The following is a 27,398-nucleotide window of genomic DNA, read 5'->3' as shown; positions in this document are numbered from 1 at the left end:
CAAGTTACTGTTCTTCACTTCCGGCAAGTTCTTTTTTATGGTTTCTACATCCTTTTTTATGCTTGTTATCTCTTTGATGCAGTTGTTACTAAGTTCCTTGAACATCCTTATAATCATTGTTTTGAACTCTGTCTCTGGTAGGTTGCTTACCTCCATTTCATTTTGGTTCTTTTTCTGGATTTTTCTCCTGTTCTTTCATTTGGGACACATTTCTTTGTTTCCTCATTTTGGCTGCCTCTCTGTGTTTGTTTCTACGTATTAGGTAGATCTGCTCTGTCTCCCAGTCTTGGCCAGGTGGCCTAACGTAGTAGGTGCCCAGGGCCCCATGGCAGGGTCTCCTTGGTTACCTGCTCCAGGTGCTCCAGGAGTGTCCCTTGGGTGGATTGTGTGTGTCCTCCTGTTATAGTTGAGCCTTGATTGCTGTTGGCATCAGTGAGTGGGACTGACCCTCAGGCTGACTGGCTGTGGGGTTTGGCCATGTCCGCAGCTTATGGGCTGCTGCGCAGGGGCCTTACCCGACTGAGTGGGATTCACAGCAGTGGGCTCTGGTACCTGTTGTAGGTGCCTCTCGTGAGGCTAATTGGGCAGTGCTCTGCTGTGGTCTGAAGCTAACCTCCAAGTATGTTGGTTCTGGGGCCTCCTGGCAGGGCCTCCAGTGCAGGCCCAGGTTACCCAATGCGGATGACTGTTCAGGGAATTCCTGGTAGGAGCTACAAAGTAATCTGCAGTTGTTCACTGCCAGTGCTAAACCTGGAGACACGTGGGAGAGGCCACACTGTAAACCAAGGATGTTTGCCACCAGTGCCAGGCCTGGGGTAGCTCCACAAATAGCCAGGACACTCCGAGGCCTGCTGCCACGTGCCAGATCCCTTAAGGTTCAGCCACTGATAGAGCCTCTTGCAGTATGCAGGTTGGGTGAGGCAGGCTCTCAGAGTCACTAGAGTGGGAAGAGGGTTGGTTTCCAGGTTAATGTAAATTCCTGTTTGGTGCCAGTGCTGAGCCTGGAGCTACCAGCAATAGTCTCAGCACACGGAGGCCAGTTCCTGCTCACCAGGGTCCTGCCAGTCTGCTCCAGTAGTTTGCCAAGAAAGAGTGCAATGCAGGTGGGGCTGGCTGATCAAGGAGAAAGTGGCTCCGGCTGGGGGAGTTGGGTGGGGTGGGGCCCCATTACTCAGCAGGGCGGAGCAACACAGCTCACAGACCAATCAGATTCAGGTTTTGCCGTAAGCGGAGGGGGTGGGATCAACACAAAGGTGACGCCCACCTGCCAGCTGCCCGGGAGGAAGACCGCTCACAGGAAAAATGTCAACTGCCCTCCAGGAGTCGCCTGAAGCCACTCACCTCAGTTGGCCCCCCTCCCACCACCCACCCCCACCATGTGTCTCTCACGCCTCTCGAGTCATGTCCCTCCACCGGAGCCCAAGGTGAGTGCCTGTGAGCCAGTGAGTCTGAGTGCGGGCCATTTAAGAGGACATCTGGGTTTCCCACAGCCTCTGTCCCGCCCGGACTGTCGGAATCCCCACTGTTTCTCATAGCCAGATGTGCGGGCTTCTCTTCCCAGCACCAGCATTCTGGGCTGGGGAACCTGGTATGCGGGCCTGGGCCCCTCGCTCCTGGCGAGGGGAACCTCAGCACCTGAGATACCTGTCCTGATTCTCCACCGCCACGCGGAGGTTTGGGTCCTGTTCCATGTCTCCGCCCCTCCTACCGGTCTCGACATGGCTTCTTTATATTTTTAGTAATAGGACTTCTGTTCAGGTAGACTTCAGATTGTTCTATAATTTAGTTGTAATATTAAATGTGTTCACGGAAGGACGCAGGCACAGTGTTGATCTACTCTGCCATCTTGGATCTCTCTGGAGTCAGCTTTTAATAGGCAGGACTTTTTAAAGTGAGGATTGCATACAATCTTAATAGAGAACATTTTTCAGGTTCTTCATTGCAATCAGCTCTATATAAAACAGCTAGAAATTTAAAATGCCAGCTAAATCTCTAGCTGTTTTATATAGAGTTGATTGCTTCAGTTTGCTTCCGCAAATTTGTAGCTGCCTGTTTTCAGGAGTTTAAATGTTACTTTCTTGTGGACCTGTGAGTTGAGAAATAGATTCTTGCATGTGCTATTCTTGTCTATGTTCATCTATGTTTCTGCAGCTCTAAATAATACAACATAATTTTTAGAGTTCCTGCCTAGTCTGTTTCCTGCAACTACTAGATGCTGGTTGAATTTGAGTCTGTTGGAATTTATCATGTATTGTATTCACTGAGATTGTGAAAGAACAAATGTTAAGCTTTTGTTTTTAGAATGAGCTGGACTCCTTGGCAGTTCTACCATAATGTTCAGAATTGCTTCATTCAAAAATCATCTGATGTGGTAGATATCCTAATTCTTTTCTTTAGTGAACAATAGAAACCAAATACCTATTTTAAATTCCTTTGCTTTTCTTGATTTATAGATTGCCTTTATAACTTAAGGTTTCAAGAAAAAAAGATTTTTTAGAAGTATTGAGTACATTTTCAAGGCATTTGCAAAGTGCTTTAAATGCACTATCTAGTTTAGTTTTCTCAACCCTATGAAAGTAGGTAATGTCCATTCTGTAATAGAGGAAGCAAAAGCACAGAGAAGGTGAATAACTTGACCAAGACCACATAATGTATTCGGTTCAATTGATAATTTAGTTACAATTATTCATCATCCCAAGTGCATTTTCCCCGTAAATATGTCTGGTGCTACAATAGCATCAAGCCTGAAAAATATTGCGTTGGCATTTCATCAGTATGCTATTTGCAATGATTTAGAATATTGTTCCTGATGAGGAAATATAATTTAGAATTTAGTATAGTTCTTCTGGCTATTACCAGCAGTCAGAAATATTAGAAGTAAGATAAATTTTGATGCTTTAACTTGTTAAAATTGTCGTTATAAGGATATAGTGTCAGAAAAGTGCCTAGAGAGTTAACACAACACCAACATTTTATAGGCAACGACACAGGCCCGGTTGGTGGGAGTAACTAGAGTAGGATAACATCGGGACAGACCCGGGACCAGTCCCACATCTCTTGCTAAGTCATTAGTTTGCTTATAGGTGGTAGAGAGCATGTACCGCCAAAGTCTGTAACGAGAAAGAAATTAATGAGACTATTCATAAATGAGGATTTTTTTATACTCTATTTTGAGGGATAATTGTTGGCTAATTTAAAGAAAGACAGTATGACTTGTGTTGGAAAATGGTAGCAGCCGTTGGCAGCGTTGCCCTGATTACCAGCCGTGGCCACACTGTTAAATTAATCACCTGGGGAGCTTTAAAAAGAAACACCGAGGCCAACCCCTAGATATTCCGATTCTCTGGATCAAGATCAAAAATTCTCCACGTGATTATAATGTACAGGTGCAAGACCACGGCAGTAGTGCCTGCACCTCAACACGTGAAATGGAAGGTTTATTCAGGTGTGTGCTATTAATATTCTTTTGTGTGGAGTTTGGGCTAATGGTTCTTAGTTTGATAACTACCTTTGAAGAAATACAGTCAATTTTTCCCCCTTTTTCCGCACCTCCCCCAGTTCAAGCCCTCGTTTCTTAGTCTAGTTGTTTAGGACAGCTCCCCAGCCGCTCATGGCAGCGCACAGCAGCCCGCAGCAGCCCACAACCTCCAGCTGCTCACCCGAGGCCCCCTGGAGCTGTTGTTCACAATCTTAGCTGTAGAGGGCGCAGCTCACTGGCCCATGTGGGAATAGAACCAGCGACTTCCTAGTTAGGAGCACGCGCTCCAACCACCTCAGCCACTGGACTGGCCCCCATACAGTCAATTTTTTGTTACCACTTTCCTCCTTGCTCACTCTCAGATTGTTTAGTTGTGAAATCACTAAAATGTAATAAACTCGAAAGTTTTAGGATTTTTTCTTATTTTAATTTTTTTGACATCTGGATGAGCCTTAAAATTGATGGCAATAAAACTAGGCAGCCACCAGGTAGTAGTAAATTGTGACATGTAGGAGTACATTCCTTTGTAGAAGACAGCTGTTTGCACTGCTAAGTAACTATAAATGATTGAATTAGAGCTTTAATTGCTGCTTAAAGTGACTTCAAATAAATAACACTGGAGTGCATTATCGAAATAGTTAATTGTATTCAAGGCAATTTATTGTGAGCTTTCATTCATTTATCCATTCAAATGAGTACCAGGCAGCATGTTAGGTAATTGTAGCACTTTGAAAGCTAAGAAAAATCACAGAACAGGTTCTGAGAAAAATTGATGTAATAAACTTGTATGTTATGAAAGACTATTGTTCAAGGGCAAATACAGAAACTTCCAAATGACTTTCAGAAGAATTTAACTTCTAACAGCTCGTAATTCAGACAGGAAAAATGAAACAGTAGAATCAAAAGGAAGGTAGACAAAATCCTGGTACTATTTCGTCTGTCTTAAAATTCTGGAAGTTCTAAAGAGACCAGGAGTGATGCTGTATATAACTTCTTGGCTCAGAGTGATTCAGAAGATATAGGCGCTTAATGAAAAGAGGGAATTTAGAGTTTCTCATTTTATGTCAAGGAACGTGAAGTAATTTTCTCTCTGCTGTTAGCTAGCAAAATCAGTAGTAGTAAAATCAAATCAGCAATTTTAGAGTTTGTGCTAGAAAAGATATTCTAATAGTGATATTGAGAAATTTGTAGTTGGTTTAGCTTTTGTGGGTTTTGTAAATTCATAAGTTAGGTAATTGTGTTTGTATGTTGGCTGTATGTGTAGACTTCCCCCTTCATAATCTCTTATACTGAAATAAATCTGTTAGAAGATTACCTTAGAGACCTCTATTTCTGAGTCTAATCTCACTAATAAAAATGCTTTTATGAGGCTAAGTAAGACTCACAAGCTGCAACCCCTTTCTAGCACTTAATGGGATACTAAAAGAGTGATTAAAGATCACAGGTCATTGAATATGTTATTATAATGCTCTTGGGACCTTCTTTGAAGATTATTTAGGGAACTTCAGTTAGAGAGAGTTTATCATTTGGTTTTGGCATGATTGAATCATTGTAGATTGATCTTTTAGAAAAAGTATTTTTTCTGTGTTATCACATAGGTGGGAGATCTGATGTTTTCTTAAACGATTGTTTCCAGTGCTTCAGAATCCTTACAGTTCTTTAAATCAAGTGGATGTTGTAAAGATGAATGCAAAGGGTTGGGGTTTTAATAGAAAAAATATATAAACTAGATCTACTAAAAAGTAACAGTATCATCCATCTTATTTTTATTTTGTAAGAATCCACATCTTTAAATTTTTTCTCTTTGGTGTAAATTTTCCCAATTTTCTAATCGTGCAGACTTAAAAGTAATATTTTGGTATATTTTAAGGCTGATGCTTCCTAACCAATTATTGGCCAAGGAACCTGGCTAAAGGTTTTTAGACATGGATATGTGTTCCATTAAACGATACTAATTTTCAGAGCAAGTGATGGCCATACTTCTAGATCAATTCTTCCTGCCTTGGGGAGGTACCACACTGAATCTGATTACAATACATACTGTGTTTGCTTTTATGGACTACTTAGGCCAGCACTGGGTACATGTTGTCCTTATAAATGAAAACTGTAAACACTTGTTATACTTACTTTCAGTTATATCACTGTTACATTTAATACATGTTTGAAGACACTCAGTTTTATCTGTGAGACACTCTATATTTTTATTTGTGAAATATGAATTAAGCAATATTCAGAATTCATTTAATTCCAGATTAGCACAAATTTTGCCTACATAGATAAATCTCTACAAGCACATTTAAACGTTTTATTTAGAAATATAAACATTTATTTAAAAGTAGCTATCAGTTAAAAAAGAATACTTGCTTGAAATCATAAAAAATAGTAAAATTCCTTTTAAACAGACAATATTTTTCCTACAAATTTGCTTTCATTGAAATATATTATCTTTTTAAAATCTTGACATCTTTTAATTTTTGAGTATCATAGGCTTTCCCAAATTATTAAAATGCCTTATACCTTAGCTATTTTAGTAGGATACTGATTTAGGCTACTTAGTACAGTCATTTTGTTTAGAATTTCGGATAAGCAGACTTTTTTTCTGTTCAGAAATTACTAATCTCTGTCGGTGCCACAGCTGATCCTTCTTCAATTCCAGAGGCTTCTTCTGGTGTCTGCAGCCCATGACAGTGGTACTTTACTTTAAGTGGTTTGCCAGGGTACCAGACCAAGTGAATACGACAGGGAATGATTTCCTAGGAAATAAAGAGTTCAAAAACATTATGATATGCAAAAACTTCTGTTAAAAACAATTCTATATATAATTTTGTGTTTTACCTGTGTTGGGAATTCATGGAGCAGAACAGTATAATCAAAATCAATTGCGTTGTCATTTGTTTTCTAGAGAAAGAAAAAAAGAGTGAGTGTAATAAACAGGGTAGGTTTATATTAGCTCAGAATTTGGAAGGCTTATCTTATATAAATTTTTGTGTTGAATGGATGCCTTGAATCTCCTGCTGCCTCTTTCATTTTAGCCTCATTTCCCTTTGGCAGTATCCTGCATCAAGATATGGAACTCACTTGTTGTTGTTTTATCGCTGAGGTATATGAAAATCTCCTTAATGTCTATCACTTTTTCTCTCTAATGTTTGTGGGTTGTTTTTTGTTTCCCCCTTTCTTCCGCCTACCCCCACCACTCCGGTTCAAGCTCGTTGTTTCTCAGTCTAGTTGTGTAGGGCGCAGCTCCCTGGCCCATGATGGTATCATGAGCCTTGTGCTTCCCCTGGCTGAGGCAGTCTGTGCTCACAGAAATTCACGGCAGCTCTAGCTGGCTGCCAGCCGCAATATCTCCCAGCCATTCATGGCGGCACACGGTAGCCCACAGCAGCACACGCCAACCTCTGGCTGCTCATGGCAGCCCAGCTCCAGGGAGAGCTGTTGTTCACAATCTTAGCTGTAGAGGGCACAGCTCACTGGGTCATGTGGGAATCCAGCCAGCGACCTCAGTGATAGGAGCGGAGTGCTCCAACCACCTGAGCCACATGGCCGGCCCATGTTTGTGGGTTTTGATGGAGGCTAAGGTCAGTGGGGACAGGGAGAATCTTTTGACAGGCTTAGGAACGCAATACTGTATATGCACCTCAAGTTGATATGGTAGCACTGGTATGCCAGGCAGTAAGACAAGGGGCAGGGCAACCAGGACTTCTAGAATGCCACCGTAGGCCAGGTTCTGTGCTAAGTACTTTATACATGTCTTCATGTAATGCTCCTGACTGCCTCGCAAGAGTGTGTATTATGAGCCTGGTTCTATAGGGGAGGTAACAAGTATACAGCAAGTAAGTGACAAGTGGGGATTCCAACCTGGATCTCCTGACTCCACCGCCCACATTCTTCCTTCCTTCCCACACTGCCTCTAACACCAGTGCCTGGGTATGTATAGGGAGGCCAGCAGTCTTCCTCACCTCTCATTCACCTGATTCCTCTAAGTTTTACTAGCATCTATACCAATTTCCTATTTTGTGTTCGACACTTCCTGGGTTGTTTCTTTTATTTTGCGGGGGGCGGAGGTGGCATGGTGGGCAAAGGTGCTTATCCCTTACTAGTAAAAATGGAAGAGAAGAAATAAAAAAAATAAACTCAACTTAGATGATAATTTTACTCTACCAGGTTTTTATTGAGACTATTAAAGAATATAAAAAAGCAAAGACAAGCAAAAGAACTTAAGTTTTGTCTCCCATTGGTTTCCATTGATGGAGACTTTTACCAGCCATGAAATTTCCAGCAGGTGGGGAGGGTGCTGGAGGGAGAAGATACAAGCGAGGACCTGGGTAGATCAGAAATTGACTGACTTTCTGTGGTGTCTGCATCATTGGGTAAGTTTCCCTCCTGTCTGGCAGTGTATGTGTGAAATGTTCAAAGCAAATATCTGTGGCACAAGCTGCCTGCAAAGTCAGAGAATTCATGACAGAAAATTCAGTGTCTCTTTCATAAACGAACAATTTCCAGAGGCCCCGATGATCAACCGGACATTGCTGGCTTTGGGGGTGTTTTCAGCCTTGCTGAACCCTCATTTGGTGACTATCTTGACCTTGGAAGGAAATGGTTCTCAGCAGGCTGCTGAGTTGTGTGATTTTTATCTCAGACTTCCGTGTTATCTGCACTGTTTCTCAAGGCCTGACTTAACCATGTATTGTTATAATTTAAAAACTAGTTTTACTTATAAACTTACAGTGCTTTTTCAGGTCAATGCCTTCTTACTGTTGTTGAAAGTAGCCTTTCTGAAGGAGATCATGGCGGTCTCCAGATTTGGGGCAAAAAAGGGGGCAAGCTTGAAACAAATGATGGGATTCCAACTACATTTGACAAACTATTCTAAATACACAGTGTCACCCATTCTTTAATATAAAAATTTGAATTATTATAAAACCCTGTTCCATTTAATGAAGTTCTTCTTCAGTAAAGTGATTGAAGCAGACTCACATTTCTGTTTTTATGGATTCTTCCTCCTCCAGGAGAAAGCACCCTTAAACCCAAAGAAAAAGCAGGGCTTACTAAAGAACTACAGAGGGGACATTGCACATCCCAGCCTGCCAAGGTATTCCAGACAGACCTCACCAAGTTGAGGTCTGCCAAGAAATCATTATTTTGAATATTATTCAGAAATAATCTCCTTGGCTTCTATTCAAATCATCACAAACGCCAAATCCTTATAGTCCAAATTGATGACAATTCACTGTTACATTTTTCTGGTAACTCAGCACTGTAATCTTCGGAGAGACATACCGGAAGTGTTTTGTTTGTCCCCTTTTACTTACTTGTTGCCCCTTCCCTACTCCCCTTCCCCCCAAAAGAGAGAGAGTGATCCTTAGCAGAACCTGTGTGGTTTTAGTAGAGAGTAAGCTTAGGTTATTGACATATGCTATGAAAATAGATTTCGCTGAAAAAATGAGACAGAGGAGATGGTTTCTGTCATGTACCTTGGCCATGGGGGCTTCTAGTTAGGATAGGATTGATGATGTGCTGCTGCAGGTTAGACAGCTGCGGTGTTATCGACTGATAAGAGCTGGAACAACACTCAGTTTTACTTTTCTCAATTAGTATGAAAGGCTGAGGGTGTAGGGAAAGCCCTTAACCATTTCTTTTTCTCTAGCCAGCAAGTGTCTCTCCTGCCCTTGGCTTGCTCCTTATGGTTTGGGAATGACATCTGTTCTTTGTTTCTAAAGCCGTAATTGTGCCGGTAAGATGGGTCTTATTTTATGTTTGTATTCAGTGCTTTCTTTCCTAGCCCACTCTTCTCTCAAGCTTTGTTCTTTTGGGGCTGTGAGTTTATATGCCTGCACTTCCTTACATAGTTGCGTTAAAAGGCGGGTTTAACCCTGAGTGTAAAGATAGGAACGCACACCCAGAAAGCCTCTGCAAAAACTCTAAGCCCTGTACTTTCCTGAGCTACCTTGTGCCACAGCGCACCTCCAGTCGCTTCTGCTTCTGAGCTGGGCAGTCTGGCATTGTCAGCCCTCCCGTCCTGCTTCTAGTGTCCCAGGATGCTGCCTGGATTTTAGTGACCTTTTAAAAAGTGTTGCTTGTTGTGCTTGTTGCCATGTTGCTTCTTTTGCTGAAAGATTATGGGAATCTTTAGTGGCCACCCAATAGCCAAATTAGAAAATCTATGTGGATACAATATGTGCATGCTTTTCTTTAAGAGAACTCTAAGCTGAAATGCGTATCAACCTGGAAACCAAGTTTCCCAGTTGCTGCCGTGACTTAGATTTAGGTTAGTTTCAAGGACTTCCATAAATTTGTTGAGCCCCATTTATTAGACCCTAAGAGATTAATGGGTGATTTGCTATGGGTGACCCAGCAAGTCAGCTGCACATTCATTCATTTATCTAAAATCCAAACCCCACAGGTTAAAAAAAAAAAAAAAAATCTAAAACTCCTAATCAGGGACATTGTTTCTGATCAGTCAGCGTTTTTGTTTTCGTAACTCCACGGTTACATTTGTCCCTACGGTTCCCACTTGCAGTTGGTTGAGAGAGATGAACGGACAGATGATACACTGGCTAGAAGGAGAGATAAACGGGGCTTCTGTTGCTGAACTGTATGTCCTGGTGGTTAGTTTGGTAATGTGTCGTCTACAACTGCCAAAGAGAGGAAAACACATGTTAAAAGATCCTAATTTTTTCTCTGTTGTGTCTGGTGACCTGTTCCTATTGAGTGTTTGTCTCATATTCATTATAATTAGTTCTAAATGATCTTGACACCATTTTCTATACCATAAATAAGAAAAATTTCCCGTGACTTCTCAGTTAAGGTAAGGACTCAGTTAAGGATCATATTGAGGATATGATCATCTTGGTAGATGAGAGAGAAGATGGAAGTTTGATCTAGTTAAATAGCAACTATCAATGAAATGGTAATTTCTATTAAAATTATATTAAAAAGCACACTATAAAGGGGAAGAAATGTGTTCATTTTGATCAGTAAAGAGAAAAACTACGTCTTGTCCATTTTCCAAGTGGCCTCTAGAAAGCACACCGAAGTATTTTGGGCATGACTACCTTATTTCCCCAAAAGTAAGACCGGGTCTGATACTAATTTTTGCTCGAAAAGATGCATTAGGGCTTATTTTCAGGGGATGTCTTATTTTTTCCTGTACAACAATCTACATTTACTCAAATACAGTCATGTCATCTTCTTCTGGAACATCATCATAATGTACTAAATGCGTCCGTCTGGCTAACGATCTTAACTGGGGCTTATTTTCGGGGTAGGCCTTATTTTCGGGGAAACACGATAATGCTGACGATGCTGAGTGAGTCCTCACACTCAGAAGGTGCTCACAGGAGATCATCCAGGGGTGAGCCCACTGCTTCTCACGTCCGTGAAGAAGATGGTTTTTAGGAATTTGTGCCTACGGTTGGCTTAGCTCGCCTCTCTCAGAAGAGTGGATTTGTTTGCTCTGGAAATGGCCCCCTCTCTCTCCATCACACTTGCCTGCTGCGAACCCACATCACACAGAGTGACTGGTCCTCTAAATCAGGACCACAGACTTTGAGGGGCCTGTAGTGCTGTGTGATGTTCACGTCTGCACACTCCCAACACAGCCTTACTCTCAGCTGATGACTTGGCCTCCTTTTTCACTGAGAAGACAGAGGCAGTTAGAATAGAACTTCCACAAGCGACAGCCGTGTCCACCCTCCTACCAGCGTCTGGGCCTCTCTCCTCTGCCTGCCCTCCAGGTCAACTCTCCCGTCTAAGCTCATCTCTGGGATGGCTCTTATCCCCTCTAGCCTAGGGCACACTCACTCCAACAAGTCTTCCTTCTCTTTCCTACAAGTCGGTACTCTAACTCTCTCTACTGGATTTGTCCTCATCAACATATAAATATGCTATTAAATCTCCCAACCTAAGAAGACAGCAGTAAACAAGCCTTCCAACCCAATGCTTACCCATCCTCCAGCTATTGCCCACTCCCTTTCTTCTACTCCCCTATATAGCCAGTTATTCTTTTTAAAGAGATGGAGGGTCAACTTCCTCTCCTCCCGTTCTCTCCTGAACCTCCTCCGCTCAGGCTTTGCCCACATTGTGCCGGAGAGAGAGCCGTTGATAAGCTCTCCCTTGACTTGCAGCTGCCTCAGTCGAATGGCCGGTGTTCAGTCCTCACGTCCCTCGCCTCTCCAGCAGCATTGACACAATCTACACATCCTCATCTTTGAAACACTCTTCTCATACCGCCAAGCTCTAAAGTTAGAAATGTTCCAGGACTCGGTCCTTACATAACTCACTCGTTCTCTGTGATCTCATCCAGTCTGTGGCTTTAAATACCATCTACATGGTGATGACGTCAGCTCAGACCTCTCCCCTGAACTTGAGACTCATATCCAGAAGACTATATAAATTCTCCACTTGGTTATGGAATTTAGTATGCCCCAAACCAAGCTAATTCCCCCCCGAAATCAGTTCCTCTGATAGTCCTACCCAATCAGTAAATAAAATCTCCCTTTCCAGTTACTGTGACTGTGCCAAAAAATCCTGTGACTTGTCCTTGACTTTTCTCATTCTCTGCTGTCCATATCCAACCCATCAGCTAATGCTATCAGTCTATCTTCAAAGTATATCCTGAGTTCAAACATTTCTCATCACTTCCCCCACTACCACGGTCCAGGTTCTTGCAATACTTTACTGGTCTTCCTGCTTCCACCCGTCTCTACAGTCTGTGCTCAGCAAAGCAGCCAGAGGGAGCCAATTGTAAGTCAGACCATGTCCCTCCTCTGCTAAACACCCTCTGATGAGTAAGACAGAGGTCCTTTGAATGGCCTCCAGGCCTTACATAACTGGCCTCCTCCATTTGATATCACCTCCTGGCACAGTCCCTTTGTCACTGTTCCAGCCACACTAGCTCACTGCTGTTTCTCCAACCCAGCAGCTACTGTGCCACTTCAGTTCCCTCTGCTTAAAATTCTCCTCCCTTGTGGAAGCATGGCTCCCTCTCACTTCCCTTAGGCCTCTGTTGCAGTGTCATCTCTGATCAAATTAGAGAGGCCTTATTTAGACTATGTAAGTAGTAATTCTGAAAATGTCCTGCATTCCCTTTTCCCTACTTAATTTTTCTACATAGCACTTACCACCATTCAATACGTATTTACTTGTTTATTAGTTCACTGTCTGTCTTCTCTCACTAGACTGAATCTCCATCAGGATAGCTACCTTTTGATTTTTGTTCGCTGCTATGTCCTCAGTCCCTAATATAATACCTGGCCCGTTGCAGGCATTCACATATTTATTGGAAAATGAAATGCAATGAAAACTGTTGCCATGAGATTAGAAATTCACATTAATTTAGTCTAAGCATACTGCCTTGGTTGTATCTCTTGTGGCACGAGTTAATCTTCAGTTTTTCTTACCCACTGCTTCAGGCTGCTGAGCTGTGCCATGTAGTAGTGTGAGAACTGCGTTGTCTTTTCCCACATCACGTAAGAGCCTCCAAGAAAAGCTAACTCCCAGATGGGTCTCAGAGAGGGATCAATGTGCCCGTGACTGTCTGTGAGCAAAACGACAATATTAAGGCATGTTGGGGACAAAATTTCAGAAGTTTCAGTAATGAAATACGGGCTTAAGCTTAGTCACATCAGTCAGCTCTTTCACAGCAAGACCTTCAGCACGATTTGTATGTTTCTGCGTTATATGGAAATTCACAGACTTCAACTTGTCCTGCTAAGTAAAGCTATAAAACAATTTCACGGCTTCTCACTGTACTATATACATGTGAAGTAAGAGCCATAATGAGACTCAAAGTTAATCTAAAATCTTGTTAGTTGAGAATAGGGTTTCCAGGCAGGAATTCCCACCCATTCTCAGGGTTTTTTTTTCCTGCTTTCCTGTTCCCAAAACCTGAGAGAAGTTGGCCGGTAAATCGGGAAAATTGGCTCCTTGAACCCAGGTGGTTGATAGTCTCGGCCGTCACTTTGTGGTAACGATTCATCGTGGAGAACAGAAAACAGTTTACATCTCGGGATTCAGGAACGGGAAAGCGAAAAAATTCCTGAGAACGGGCGGGAATTCCTGCCTGGAAACCCTAGTTGAGAAGCACTTTGTAATTAGATTGATTGAAACATGTATCGGTTATCTTCCCCACATTACCTCTGGTTTGGGTTCACAGCCAAGGTGATGGTCGTTGCCAGTCTGCCAGATGGCTTTGTCCTTCTGTGATCTTTGTCTTTAAAGCTAAGCAATCTATTTGTAGCATCTCTATCATTTTTTTTTGTTTGTTTTGAGCACATGAATAAATCAAGTGGGCTTTTTGTGTGGTACTGTTTTTGGACCTGCAATCTTTTTAATTCAGCAAACACTTGTAAAAGCAATTTTAAAAACCTGCTTAATATTACTACTTAATATTAACTACTGCTAGAGGTAAGGATACAGTGATTCATAGATGACCTCTTGTGACTTTAAAGAACTCAAATCTTAGCACGTAATTAATTTATTATGTAACTGTTCATGGACGTGTGAGAAGATAAATTAGTCACACTAAACACGGTGAATAGTGAGGACGTTTGAAAGTGTCAGTGCTAGGGCACTGCTGTGGAATCAGGCGACGGGACTCGAGCTGGTTATTCCCAGGTCCTCAGTCGTTTCCTTCCTATGTAGTATACTTGGGCTTATCTATCAGACGTTTATGAATTCATTAGAAGGAGTAAAAGTTTTACGCATAATAAAAACCAGACAACTACTTTTTTGGGGGGAAAACAGTGTGGAGCAAGGATATCCTGAAAGGGATTAGATCTTCTCACTTAACCTTTGTAGAGAAACTACAATATTGAGGACAATCTGCTGAGATTTGAACTGGGTGCTCCAAGGATATCGCCACAGTTTTGATGCACTTTATCTTAAACTAAACCTCTTCAGTTTTAAGTAGATAATTGTATGTTCACAGCCAGGCTATGAATAGCACCATTACGTGTTTTCACTGAATTTAAATAGTGGCATGAGAACGTCTGTTGAGGAAAAGGTGCCCTCTATTCAAAACTGGTTTTGCAACTTTATAGTAGTCACATTGTTAGATTTGTTGTAGAATGATCCTTGTGGGCACCTAGGATTTATTAACCGGATAAGCTCCAGTTAACTTGTGCTATCAAAGTGTCCAAAACCTAGTGATTCTGGGGCAAATAGTCAAAGAGGTCCCATACAATTTCCAAAATTGTGTTTTAAGGAGAATATATAAAACCCTATTTCCCTTAATGCTTAAGGGGAGCAAAAAAGATCCCTAAATAACAGCAGATTTTTAATATTCATCATTAGCCCATTTATTTCAGGCAGTGCTCAATATAAACAAATTCTATCACATAAGATTTTGAATTGTTCTTCATAATTATTTGAAACAGGATTTAATCGGAATTGTCAGAGAACTATAATGAGACTTACCCAAGCTTCTGAATGTTAGAAACGCAAGGAGCCGTGGTCCACCCCCAGGTTTTTAAGAACACTCAGTCTCAATAAATTGCTGGGGCCCAGATGCATGGAATGGAGACATAGGTCCTCCCTGTTCACAGGGACCTGTCACAACCTCTGGGCAAACCAGTGAACTGTGAGAGTGTGGGACTGGAAGTGCTGTGGCAGTCAGATGTCAACCTTAATACCCAAGTGCAAGTCCAGAGACTACTTGTGTGGTTTTGCAAATCAGATTTGCCAGTAAGTGCCGCGCTCCGCTGCTGCCCACACACTCTGTTGAGTGCCAGAACAAATGAGCTCTGCTGCTCGTCAGCTGGGTCACTTCAGGGGGCAGAGCTTGTTTCTTATGAGAGATGGCACCGCTGCCCATTAGCTCTTGACCTAAAACAAGATAAATTTGACTCCACTGCAGCCTCCCAGCAAAGCCCGGAGACAGTCAACTCGCTCAATCCTCATGCAGAAAGCCATATGGGCACAGTGGAAGCCCTGCATGGTGTCTCGTCACCTCAAGTGTCCAAAGCCACCACCTGAAATGTCACCTCAGGTTCTGGACTCAGCCCAGAAAACTGAAGCCCTGTGTGCATGTCCTGTTGCAAAGACCTGTACCGATGCCTCAGAGATTCACCTCTGGCCTTGCCCTCATCTGCGATGGGGAGCGGGGAAGTTACAGAGGCGCAGTACTACAGTATACTGGAGGCAAAGGACAGGAAAACGATACTTTGGAGTTTGGTTTAAAAAGTGAGGTGTACCACATTCTACAGTAGGATTAAAGGGCCATGCGGGGGGCATAAAAATTTAAATGATCCTTCTTTTTAAGATTTAGTGATTACATACGTTCCTGAATATAGGAATTCCAGATACTGGTTCTTACCAGGTATGCTGACTACATCCAAGGGGGTTTTCAGTTGCTTCATGTGCTTGTAAAGCAGGTAATCCTCTTGTTGTCTTTTGCTCTTCTCAACAAACCGTGTACAAGTGACATTAATGGCCGGTCGGGGTTTCTCGTTCCTGAAAAACACTCGAGCAGAACATTTCCCCAAACGTTCCTCACCTTCCTAAAACAAAGATTTTGGAATTAAATGGATTGGTGCCTTATTACTCCCACCCACCCCAGTACACACACACACACACACACACACACACACACACACACACACACACGGTTGAGAATTTCCTTGCACATAACACATAGGCACTGGCATCAACAGATGTCGTGGTCTTTGCTTGGTAGAAAGTGATTTTTGTGCTCGTAGCCGAACACAATAGTCCTTCACATTTTGCTGTCATTTAAACTCCTGCTTTCTGATGATGTCATTATAAAACAATGCTGGGCCTATTCCAAAGAAACACTATTGATGTCTCTTGAGTACTGCTTGGCTCAGACCTCTAGCACTTTACTCTCTATTGTGGACCAACATAGTGCTTAGTTGGACCTCGAGCTTGCCAACTTGAACCAAAAGATGACACTGGTTCCTATTAACCGAAATGACAACGTCTGCTGCTGCCTTATGAGTCTGGTTTCCTTATTACAATTCTGCAGATTAAGACACTGAAGTTTAAAGAGGAGTCTACTCCATGTTTCACACTAGTAACTGGTAAGCCAGGACTTGAGCTCATGTCTCTCTGATGCCAAAGCCCTGGCCCTCTGCTAACTCCTCTGTACGCTGAGACCCAATCCAGAGAAGTGGAGGCAGAGCTCACCCGAACGGGACTAATTCAACTACCTGAGTGACCAAGGGATGTTTGTTTGCATTAACACCTAAGTGTGCATGGACTGAGCATTCTGGGCTCACTTCTCCTCATTTTCCAATCCAGAGACATCTGGAGCTGGGTAGTGGATACTTCAGGTGGACATCGGGTGTGGGACTCATTGCTAGGACAGTGCTTCTCCCGAAGGTCACATATTCCTTTACCTGACAATAAAAGCCAGGGAACATATCCCCAGGAAAATGCATGTATCATCAATCTCTTAAATTGGGGGGAGTCGCAATTAAAACAACCCCCGAAAGAAAGAAAGAAAGAAAGAAAGAAAGAAAGAAAGAAAGAAAGAAAGAAAGAAAGAAAGAACCCACAAGAAAACAACTGTAATCAAAATTAGATTTGTGTAATACACCAATTTCTAGAATTAACTCAAAAAACTGAAACAGGCCTTTCCAATAGGCAACTTTTCCTCCTGTGAGGGCTGCTTTTGAATAAGGGGAAATTCCAGTGGGGCACTAAAATCCTAATGAACAGCGCCACACAGAGAAAGAGATGCAAGGAGCATCAAGAAGAGGCTTATCAAAGGCAGAAGGCAGGGCTGGTACACGTTCTCCTTTGATGTCAGCCATTTCCAGAGAAAAGAAAAAGAACCGGGTATCGCTCCCTTTTGTTTTCTTTTCCTTCCCCACCAAAACAGCTCTGAGGAATCAAAGCTGTTGTCTGGAGATGAAAGAACTCTCCTCATGCCCTGAAATGGAATGTTGCAATTAGCTAGCTGTGCTCTTCAGAGAGACATCTTGTTGGTCAAAATAATCTAGTAATTGTTTTCCTTTTAGCTTTAACACTTTCAGTTGGCAACACTAGAAATCACGCTTTAAGAAAAATTTTAATTCTTAGGTTAATTAGCAAAGTCAGAGTACAGTGTTGTCTCGTTCAGACTTGTTTCTAAATACTGGGAAGCACTCTTCTGGAAGCATCAGACTCAGGGGTCATGGCTTCCCCTCCAAAGCTCTGCCACCCTGACACACTGTAATGCTGGACGCTGCCTGCTCTTCTGGCCATGTCGACTCCACACCACACAGGGAATTTGGGCTGGTCTCCACTCCACCCATTGCTGCCTCCCAGCTTCGCCTAGCACATGGAAGCTCATCTGGTTCTAATTTCTGTATGAGTTTTCTGTTTACTCTCTTCTTGAGAACAGGGAAAAGGAAACACACACCATGGCCTGCTTAGTAAGAATTGCAGAGACCAGTAAAGCCTATGGCATGCATTGGTCCTGCTCTATTTTTCAGAATGCTTCTATGTACAGAAGCCTGTGGAATTGGCTTCATGCTATGCCAGCCTGCTAACGAGAAATGTCACCAGCCGACAGGAAGAGAAACAGGCTGGCATTTGAAAGTGAGTCATTCTAAGAACTCAGAGGTGCTAAGAAGGGATACCAAAGGGAGCTGTGAAATTCCCTCCCAGGGCAAAGGAAGGAGGGAGTGATGGCTGTGTGAACTGTTTTAAATGCAACCCTGCATAAGGCCATGACGCTGAAGGATTGAAATCTTGAGCTCCTGCCTAGCTCTGTTCTTCAGTTCTTGAAAACAAATAAAAAACAAAAACAGAAAAAACAAAAACAAAACCCCTGCATGTCACTGTAGATTAATATTCTCACTTTTTATAAAGTAAATTCACGTGAGTTGCTTATAAGCGACTTTGTGAATTATGACCGCTTACCTCTGGGTTATAACGCTCTGTGGTGAACACCAGGTCAACTTTACGTTCCTTCTTTGAATTAACCTGAAACACAGAAACTGACTCTTAGCCAAGGAAGGTCTGCTAACATCTTCATATCCAAGAAACACATTCTTGCGATAACATGGCATACAAAAAAAGGGCAGCTGTAGCATTTATATCTGGATAAAATCAGTGCTTTTATAGAAGGAGAAAGGATCTTATATTTTGGTCTGATCGTGCCATTTTGCCTGCTAGTTGACAAAGAGGGAGGTTGAGAAAGAGAAATGGTGGTATTGAGGCTGGACGTTGACTCTTGAGAGCAGCTGGATGAGAAATAGACGTGCGTATACAGGACAGAAGTGGCTACTTTCACGAAGGTTCCTTTATTCCCCAGTGCGTCAGTGCTTCTCCGTATCCTGTCCTGGGCACTGGGTTGCATCCGTGCGGAGACGACCAGGGCTCTCCCTCTTGCCGCTCACGGTGGGATAGGGGATCTGGCAACAAAGGTGTACCCAGTAATAAATAATGGGTTTTCAGATGGTGATGAGGGAAGAAAGAGTGATAGGACAGAAGTGGCTACTTTCACGAAGGTGATATGGAGGAGAGAGTGTTCCACGACGTGACCGCTGCCGGACTCGAGAGCGAGATCTGGGCCAGAACAGAAATGGCTTCCTGTAAATCCCCTTAGAGAAGGCTGATTGACCTCTCCCCTCTGCTGCTTCCTGGAACAGGCTGTTGCCCTCCCCCAGACAAGTCTGTAAGGCAATTTCCCTTATCTGGGATGAGCCACACACCGAACCCATTTCCATCCTGCTCTGTTCTATGTAATTCTTTTATCACCTGCCAAGTAGCGTGGAGGATATCCACTTTGTCTTGCTATTGCCCAAAATTTGCCTTGTATATAAATTTCCCTTAAAAACCTCTGTTAATTGCCAGACAGTTTAGCCTGCCGCTTTCTCCAGTCTTTCCCTGCTCTCTTCTAATGGAGATAGACTTTTCAGTCTCAGGATTTTTCCCTGGATCCGCGTCTACCAACAGGTGGTCAATGAAGAGATCATGACCATAACCCTAACCCTAACCGTAACCCTGACCCTGACCCTGACCCCGAACCCAACCCTGACCCTATCCCTGACTCTGACCCTGACCCTAACCGTAGTCCTAGCCCTGACTCTGACCTTCACCCTGACCCTAACCCTAGTCCTAGCCCTGACCCTCACCCTGACCCTGACCCTGACCCTAACCTAACCCAGTTTGATTTACTCTTGAAGCTCTCAATGAGCAGTTGAAGGGTATAAAGTGCGACCTGTATGATGGGCTGGACAAGGCTCCCCCTCCACTTCTGTCTCCTGAAGTTTGGTGCCTTCACCACCCACGCCCAAGTTAGAGGAATACACAGTACTGTGGGCTTGCTGCCTGGGATGCCTCAGCCACACGGCCTCCCACAGACAACTGATACTCACAGGAGGCAGCACTCCCTCTTGCCAGCAGGTTCTAAGCCTTGAATCGCTGGCCACACGAGCCCCAGGGCCCTCCTGCCTACTGCATGCAGGACCTAGAAGTCTGCCCTTCATGTCCATTCGGGGCCCCTGAATGCAGGTGACTGGGGTCAGTGGGGAGGCCGTTCATGAGAAGAGGAGAGAGCAGAGTTGGCAGGTACAATCTTTAGTGCTGGGGGCCATCGGAGACGTCCAGGAGGCAGCTGGATGCACAGAAGGAGATTCAGCAGAAGTGGTGGTTGAAACCATGAAATTCGATGCAATCTCCCAGGGAAGGTGTACACCCCAGGACCACCACCCTTCACGTCAATATGAAAGTGGGGCATGTTTATTTGCTATCCACGAGGATTCAAAATGGAGATGATAAAAGGGGTGCTATGAAAAGTAACATCACAGGGTGCTCTGATCATAAATTTCTAGCTAGGCAGGTCATGGTGGGTAGTCATGTAACTTTTTACTAAAAGGCTTATCTTTGCCTTTAGCAAGCCCTGTCCATTGTTGCTCCACATCTAGGTTAACACACCTTTGAAATCACCACCCTCAGGGGAAGCACATAATCTTGCTAACAGTCCTGTAATCCAATCCCTGCCTTGCTTTTTCCCACCTCCAGGTAACCTTCCTTACTTTCCTTCCTTAATTCCAAATGCGTACAAGGAACTGCCAAACTGTCACTCTCTGGAGCATCTGAGATCTTGCTTCCAGTCAATTGTCTCCAGTTTGGCTCAAATAAACTTATAAAAAGTCTACAGGTTTGGGCATTTCTTATGTCAACAACAAAAACAGTGATAAAATTAGTGATACAGTCATGCTTATTTTAAATAGAGTTCTTAAGATATTATCTGACACAACAGTTTTTTTGGAAACACATGGAGGCTAGGTAAGGTGCCAATACCCATTCTTTGTAGGGAAAGAACTCGGTAACAAAGCCTGTGAGCTGGGTCAGAATGGAGCCTGTCCTTTTGAAGAGTTGTTTTTCTCACTGATTTGATTTCCTCATTTTGTTTTAATTAGACACTCTTAAAAGCAGCTACATTTTGTTCAAAGTAAGATTTTTATATTTTTGGTTTGTATTTTATCATTTATCAAGATGCAGCCCTTTTATCTCCCACAAAGGCCTCTCCTTTCTGCCTTCCTCTGAGTCACAAGGTCCCCTGAGGCGGCTTTGCTGGGTCTCTGGAGATAAGCAGCAGCACCAGCCAGGGCCTTCATCTGGGACAGTGTCTCCGGCTGTTGTAGGATTGTGTTTCACTTTGGTTAAAATTATTCTGCAATAAAAAGGTCTCTGTGGTTCCACATCCACGCTAGGATTTGTTGAGCATCTATGTCTTCCGAACCCTGTGCTAGAAGCATGAGAGGAGGGGACAAAGCAGTCACAGCCCTGCCCTCAGGGCAGTGAGATGGGGGAGAGGGACTTGAAATCCTTGAGATCCTTTTGGAATTGACTCTTTGATTATGGGTGGCGGGTGACTTAGGGCTGTGAAAAGAACGGGAGAACTGGCTCAGTCTCGGGATGGGGAAGTGATATTTGAGCTGAACCTTGACAATTAAGAAGGAATTGACTTTGGGAGTTGTGGAGAGTGGGGTGGCAGGACTGGAGGCCCCAGACAGGCAGCCAGTGGGGCCAGAGGGCAGAAAGACAGGAGCCGGCATCAGGGAGAAGCAGACCCGGTGGGCAGGTGCGGCCCCTGAAGGCTAAGGTGAGGGCTTCATCCTAAGAGAAATGGCAAGTCGTGGGCAGGAAGGAAGGATTTTGAAAAGATCCCTCTCGTTGGAGTGAGGAGGTTTCCAGAGCGAATGTTGAGATTGTAGGAGGCTTGTTGACAAGGTGGATGAACCAACGTGGGAACAGTGAGAATGGAGAGAAGTATATGGTGGACAGATATGAATGAGTCCTACTAGAAGGCAACGATGAACAATAATTCAAAATCAGAAATTATCACTAGAATACAAGTTTTGTGTTAAGATAATATTATCACACCAACCACATTTAAATGGTGCTTGTATTTGCAGAACAACGACAGCTAGCCTTTTGGGCCTGTGCTAGACTGTGCTAAGCATTTCACGTATCTTTATGCTAACAGAGCTCTGAAGACGTGCTCCTACTCATGAGTAATTGGAGACATGCAAATTAAAGAAGTAATGGGGTGTCCTTGGACAACTATTAGACTGGCAATAAATCAGAAAGCGGATAAGGCCCATTGTTGGCTGGGTTTGGGAGTTTAAAACTGCTCCTGCACGGCTGGTATGAGGGTGGCTGGGCAGTCTGGCCCACTGGGTCAAATCAAGCTTACATATGCCCTACGTCTAGCAACCCCACTTTTGGGTGTGTATTCAGAGACACTGCGATGCAGGTGTAGGACACTCACAGGACGACGTTCCCTGAGGCCATGTGTGTGTGCTGGGAAGTTGGAGGCAATCTGGTGGATGTACACCCCTGGGGGATGGGCAGGTAAATGGGGGGTGCCTGCTATGGAGTCTTATGCAGACTAGCCGCACATACGGCAACACAGATAGACCCTAAACTCTGTGCATAAAAACAGAAACAACAAAACGTATGGCCTAAATACCATTTACAAACTTTTTTTTAATAGGTTGGTGCAAAAAAAAGTCATTGCAGTTTTTGCAATTATTTTTAACCTTTTAAAACGCAATCACTTCTGCACCACGCTATAAAAATTTGCACACAAACCAACAATATCTTTTATAAGAATACTTATAGACAGAAGAATACATATGAGGTCTTTTCCTAGTGGTCACCCCTGGGAGGGTGGGGTGACTGAAGAGGATTACAAGAGGATAAACACACCAGCATCACAGAGGGAGCTTGGAAGCATTGCTAATGGACCTGAATCCAGGAGTCGTTTCCTCAGCTTCCTACCTGGACCAACCGGCACAGGAATGGGCTTTCACAAAGGAAGTCATTAAAAAATGTTAAGTCCAAAGTAACTCGGCTGGATGTCCCCACCTCATCTCTTAAACTTGTGTCTTTGTCTAATCTCACTGTCCGTGAGATTAGATTTGAGGAGTGCAGTATACTGCCTCCCTATTTGTGGCTGAGAATCTAGAAACTCAAGGTCAGGCAGCCCTCTCTCCGTGGCTTGCACACAGGTTGCTGCAGCCACATGGTGCAAAGCTATTATTTAAACAGTAATAATAAATAGCTAAAGAGACATTTTTGAAAGAGCCAAACCTGGTGCTAGGGAAAAGAGAGGCACATTTCTGGCTTTCCTGAGGGAAGGAGTGTCCCTGCAACAACAGATGACAGCATTTAGTTCTTTTCATCCCCACACTGCCCAAACCATCCCTCTGTGAAACATTAGGAAGTTTCATATCCTTTTCTTAAAAGGCAGCCAGAGGCACAGCACATTGTTCTAATATTTTGCAGAATAAAGCTCTTGATATAAAGAAAAAGTCAACAAAGCAAATGACCATGTGACTGTATAACCTGAAGGAATGAATTAGTAGTTCTTTGCTACAGATTTCTTTTTAATTATTGTCAGTCTCCTTATCTGAGGGAGAAAGGGAGATGCATTCCAACACCCTCGTGGATGCCTGAAACTGTGGATAGTACTGAACCTTGTGTAGACTATGCTATTTCTGTACATGCACGTGTATGGTAAAGTTTAATTTACAAAATAGGCACAGTAAGAGGTTAACAACAACAACTAATAATAAAAGAGAATAAACATAACAATCAACTGTAATAAAAGTTACAGGAATGTGGCCTCTGCCTTCCTCCCTCTTAAAACATCTGATAACGGAGATGGCTACTAAGTGACTAATGGGAGGGTAGCTATACAGCTAAAAGGGGTGATTCATGCCCCCTCTCCCAGAGTCCATCATGCTACTCAGAACAGCATTCAATTTAAAATGTATGAATTATTTCTGGAATTTTCCATTTAGTATTTTTGGACCACAGTTGACCACGGGTAACTGAAGACTGCAGAAAGCAGCACTGTGGATGGGGCGGGGGCCTGGGGGGGCTGCTGTATGGATAACAGAGGACTTATGTACTACAGCCTAGAACTCAGTGCTTGACAGTCACCGACCACTCAGGACGTGGTTTATGATCTAATCTGTTTTTTGTTGTGTGTTTTATTTATTTTATGGGTTTCTTGTTTTTTGTTGCCACTGGCCATTAGAAGGGCCAAATCCCTTCCTTCCCCAAGTACCTCTTCCACAGGCCATGCCTCAGGTGGGCTCCTTAGGGCAATGATCAACACTGCTATTTGGAGCTCCCCTTGCAGGCTGTGGGAGGGAGATGGGACCTGCTCCCTTTTGCTTTTAGTTTCAAGTCTACAAAATAATATAATGATTAGACATTCACACCCCTCACAAAGTGATAACCCCAAAGTCTGCTACCCCTCTGAGTTGTACATAGCTGTTACAAAACAATACCATTGGCTACACTCCCTATGCTGTACTTTATATCCTGTGACCATAGGTACAGATATAGATTATAGATTTAATTATAGTTGACATTCAGTATTATTTTATATTAATTTCAGGTGTACAGCACAGTGGTTAGGCATTTATATAATTTATGCAGTGATCCCCCTATTAGGTTCAGTACTTATCTGACACCCTACAAAGTCTGTACATTATTGATAATACTCCCCATACTGTATTTCATATCCCCGTGACTATTTTGTGACTACCAATTTGTACTTCCTAATCCCTTCACCTTTCTTACCCATTCCTCCAATGCTCCTCTCATCTACCGTGTTTCCCTGAAAATAAGACCTAGCCAGACAATCAGCTCTAATGCGTCTTTTGAAGCAAAAATTAATATAAGACCCGGTATTGATATTATATGATATTATATGATTCATATTATATTATATAAGACCCAGTCTTATATTATAGTAAAATAAGATCGGGTCTTTATTAATTTTTGCTCCAAAAGACGCATTAGAGCTGATTGTCCGGCTAGGTCTTATTTTCGGAGAAACAGTAGCAATGATCAGTTTGCTCTCTGTATCTATGAGTCTATTTCTGTTCTGCTTTTTTTTTTTTTTGCTTGTTTATTCTGTTCTTTAGATTCCACATATAAGTGAGATTATATTGTCTTTTTCATTCTGACTTATTTCACTTAGCATAATACCCTCTAGGTCCATCCATGTTGTTGCAAATGGTAAGATTTCAATCTTTTTTATGACAGAGTAATACTCCATTGTATAAATGTACCACAATTTCCTTATCCAATTGTCTATTGATGGGCATTTTTGTTGTTTCCAGATCTTGGCTATTGTGAATAGCACTGTAAACATAGGGGTGCATATAATTTTTTGAATTAGTGTTTTGGATTTCTTTGGAAAAATACCCAGAAGTGGAATTGCTGGATCATAGGGTAGTTCCATTTTCAGATTTTTGAGATACCTCCATGCTGTTTTCCATAGTGGCTGCACCAATCTGCAATCCCACCAACAGGGCACAAGGGTTCCCTTTTCTCCACATCCGTGCCAGCACTTGTTGTTTGTTGATTTATTGATGATAACCATTCTGACTGGTGTGAGGTGATATTTCATTGTGGTTTGTATTTGCATTTTTCTGATGATTAGTGATGTGGAGCATCTTTTCATATGTCTATTGTCCATCCGTATGTCCTCTTTGGAGAAATGAGACAGGCCACTTTTAAAGTCCTGTTTGAGAAACGAGTATAATGGAAAATCTACAAAGGACTGAACTCATCACAGTGTGTGTGTGTGTATTTTGGTAGAAAACAATGCTCCTCAAATCCTTATCAAATCAACGCCAAGCCTTTATTCACTGCCTGTGTGTGATGCATCCTGTCGCCATTGGGCGGCAAACATGGTAAAAGCTACACGACATACAGCGAGCTCTCACACATGCTTCTCGTGGTTCTACACAGAGGCCATGCATCACTCATTACGTCACAAGGGCCTTTTGAGATAAAGACTATTACCAGCTCCATTTTAAGGATGAAGATCCTGAGACATTTGCCCAAAGTGAAGGAATTGCCCAAAGTCCCAGAGCTAGTGAGTAATGAAGCCGGCCTCCAGAGCTGCCAGTCTGCCCGCACACAGCGCAGACGAACACAGCCAGCACCCTCTCTCTGAGAGAGGGTGGGAAGAAAGCTGCCAGGGGTGTGTGTGGGGGGGGAGGGAACGGGGGACTGTGCTTACAACCACGGCACCTGTAGACAAGGCCACCCCAAACCTTCTGGAAAGGAGAAGCCAGGCAGGGGCATGTGTATTGGGCATGAGTTTTTGAGGGCTGTGTAACAAAGTACCCCAAATGGGGAGCCTTAACACAACAGAAATGGACTCTCTCACAGATCTGGGGGCTAGAAGTCCAAAATCACGGTGTCAGCAGGGCCGTGCTCCCTCGGAGACTCTGGGCGGAATCCTTCCCTGCCTGTCCCTAGCTTCTGGCAGCACTGGCAGCCCTTGGCACTCCTTGGCTTGCAGCTGCATTGCTCCAAGCTCAGCCTCTGTTTGCAAATGGCGTTCTTCTCTCTGTAAGTTCTCATGGCCTTCTTATACGGACGCCAGTCATAGGATTTAGGGCCCATGCTAATCTTCTTTGGCCTTATCAACGCTTGATTACACCTGCAAAGACTCTGTTTCCAAGTAAGGTCGTATTTACAGGTACAGGGGCTGGGGGTTTAGGACTTCAATGCATCTTTTTGGAGGATGCAGCTCCACGCACACCAGCATGGAAGTGAAGATGATCGGGGAGTTTGGAAGGAGCCCCGGGGTGCACTCTCTCTGGCAAGGTATTCCCTGGAGCAGGAGCCAGTACAGGGGGGAAATCACGAAGGAAGGTTAGGACTGAGACCAGGGGAGAGAAAAAAAGGGGCGCTCAGCACAAGGAAGAGAGCGTGAGTCTGGGCCTGGAGGTCGCTGCGGTTGGGGAGATGAGCAAGTTAATGGAGGGGTACTGGAGGAAAACGCTTTGATCCACTGACACGAACGCAAACCGCGATGCTTTACAAAGCTTGATGCTTTTGGCTGAAAATATGACATGACTTCGCAGAGTTGCTATTAGAATGTGCAGTTTTGACTTCTCGGTGCATATGTAAATGTCTTAGCATGGCAAGATAGCCATCCACATAACCAGGAGCAAAGAGTGAATTTTCTTCAAAAACTATTTTGGTCCAGACTGCCTTCTTCAAATGTCCTACTTGAAAAAGAGCACATCCTGTCACGGAGACCGGCCTCCTTCAGTTTCTAAGGCAGCGTGACCTGATTTGCCAGACTTTGGGGTCACCAAACTTTGAGATAACACTCCTCCATTTCATTTAGTCCTCTGGATACCCTCCGGCATTTGGAGAGACCTAACTGTCACAACCCGAGCTCCTTCCTGTTGAGCTGCATTCTAGTGACTGTCACTGGAGCTACTTGTCATTTCCTACCCGTCCCTCAGAAGTCAGTGGTTTTCCTCAACATCTAAAGAGACATTCTCGAAGTGTAGTTGTTTGACTGGCAGCATCCCAGCAGCCCCTGGAAGTCCTTAGATGGCGCGTTCCCAGGCTCCACCCCAGATTTACTGAATCTGAACGTGGGGTGGGAGCCAGCACCCTGGGCTTTAGC

At 43.4% G+C, this 27,398-nt stretch overlaps 2 protein-coding genes across 2 annotated transcripts in view; one reads left to right on the top strand and one right to left on the bottom strand.

Moving 5' to 3' along the window:
- Window positions 1-1,273: 1,273 nt before the first annotated feature.
- MFSD1 (major facilitator superfamily domain containing 1) overlaps window positions 1,274-27,398 on the top strand; it is a gene marked incomplete at its 3' end in the record, with an annotated part of 121,051 nt that continues 94,926 nt past the window's right edge. Inside the window, exon 1 of the mRNA XM_081065600.1 lies at window positions 1,274-1,424. The remainder of the gene's footprint in view (window positions 1,425-27,398) is intronic.
- The window catches only part of RARRES1 (retinoic acid receptor responder 1), a 31,463-nt gene continuing 8,166 nt past the window's right edge, over window positions 4,102-27,398 (bottom strand). The window contains exons 2-6 of the mRNA XM_081065760.1: window positions 18,347-18,409; window positions 15,795-15,978; window positions 12,880-13,016; window positions 6,314-6,376; window positions 4,102-6,231 (exon numbers count right to left, since the gene is read on the bottom strand). Of these exons, the coding sequence (XP_080921886.1) occupies window positions 6,082-6,231; window positions 6,314-6,376; window positions 12,880-13,016; window positions 15,795-15,978; window positions 18,347-18,409 (597 nt within the window). The 3' untranslated portion in view covers window positions 4,102-6,081. The remainder of the gene's footprint in view (window positions 6,232-6,313; window positions 6,377-12,879; window positions 13,017-15,794; window positions 15,979-18,346; window positions 18,410-27,398) is intronic.

This window comes from Rhinolophus hipposideros (assembly GCF_964194185.1).
Source record: "Rhinolophus hipposideros genome assembly, chromosome: 2".
NCBI classification, from domain to species: Eukaryota; Metazoa; Chordata; class Mammalia; order Chiroptera; family Rhinolophidae; genus Rhinolophus; species Rhinolophus hipposideros.
This window is presented reverse-complemented; position numbering and strand designations above follow the sequence as displayed.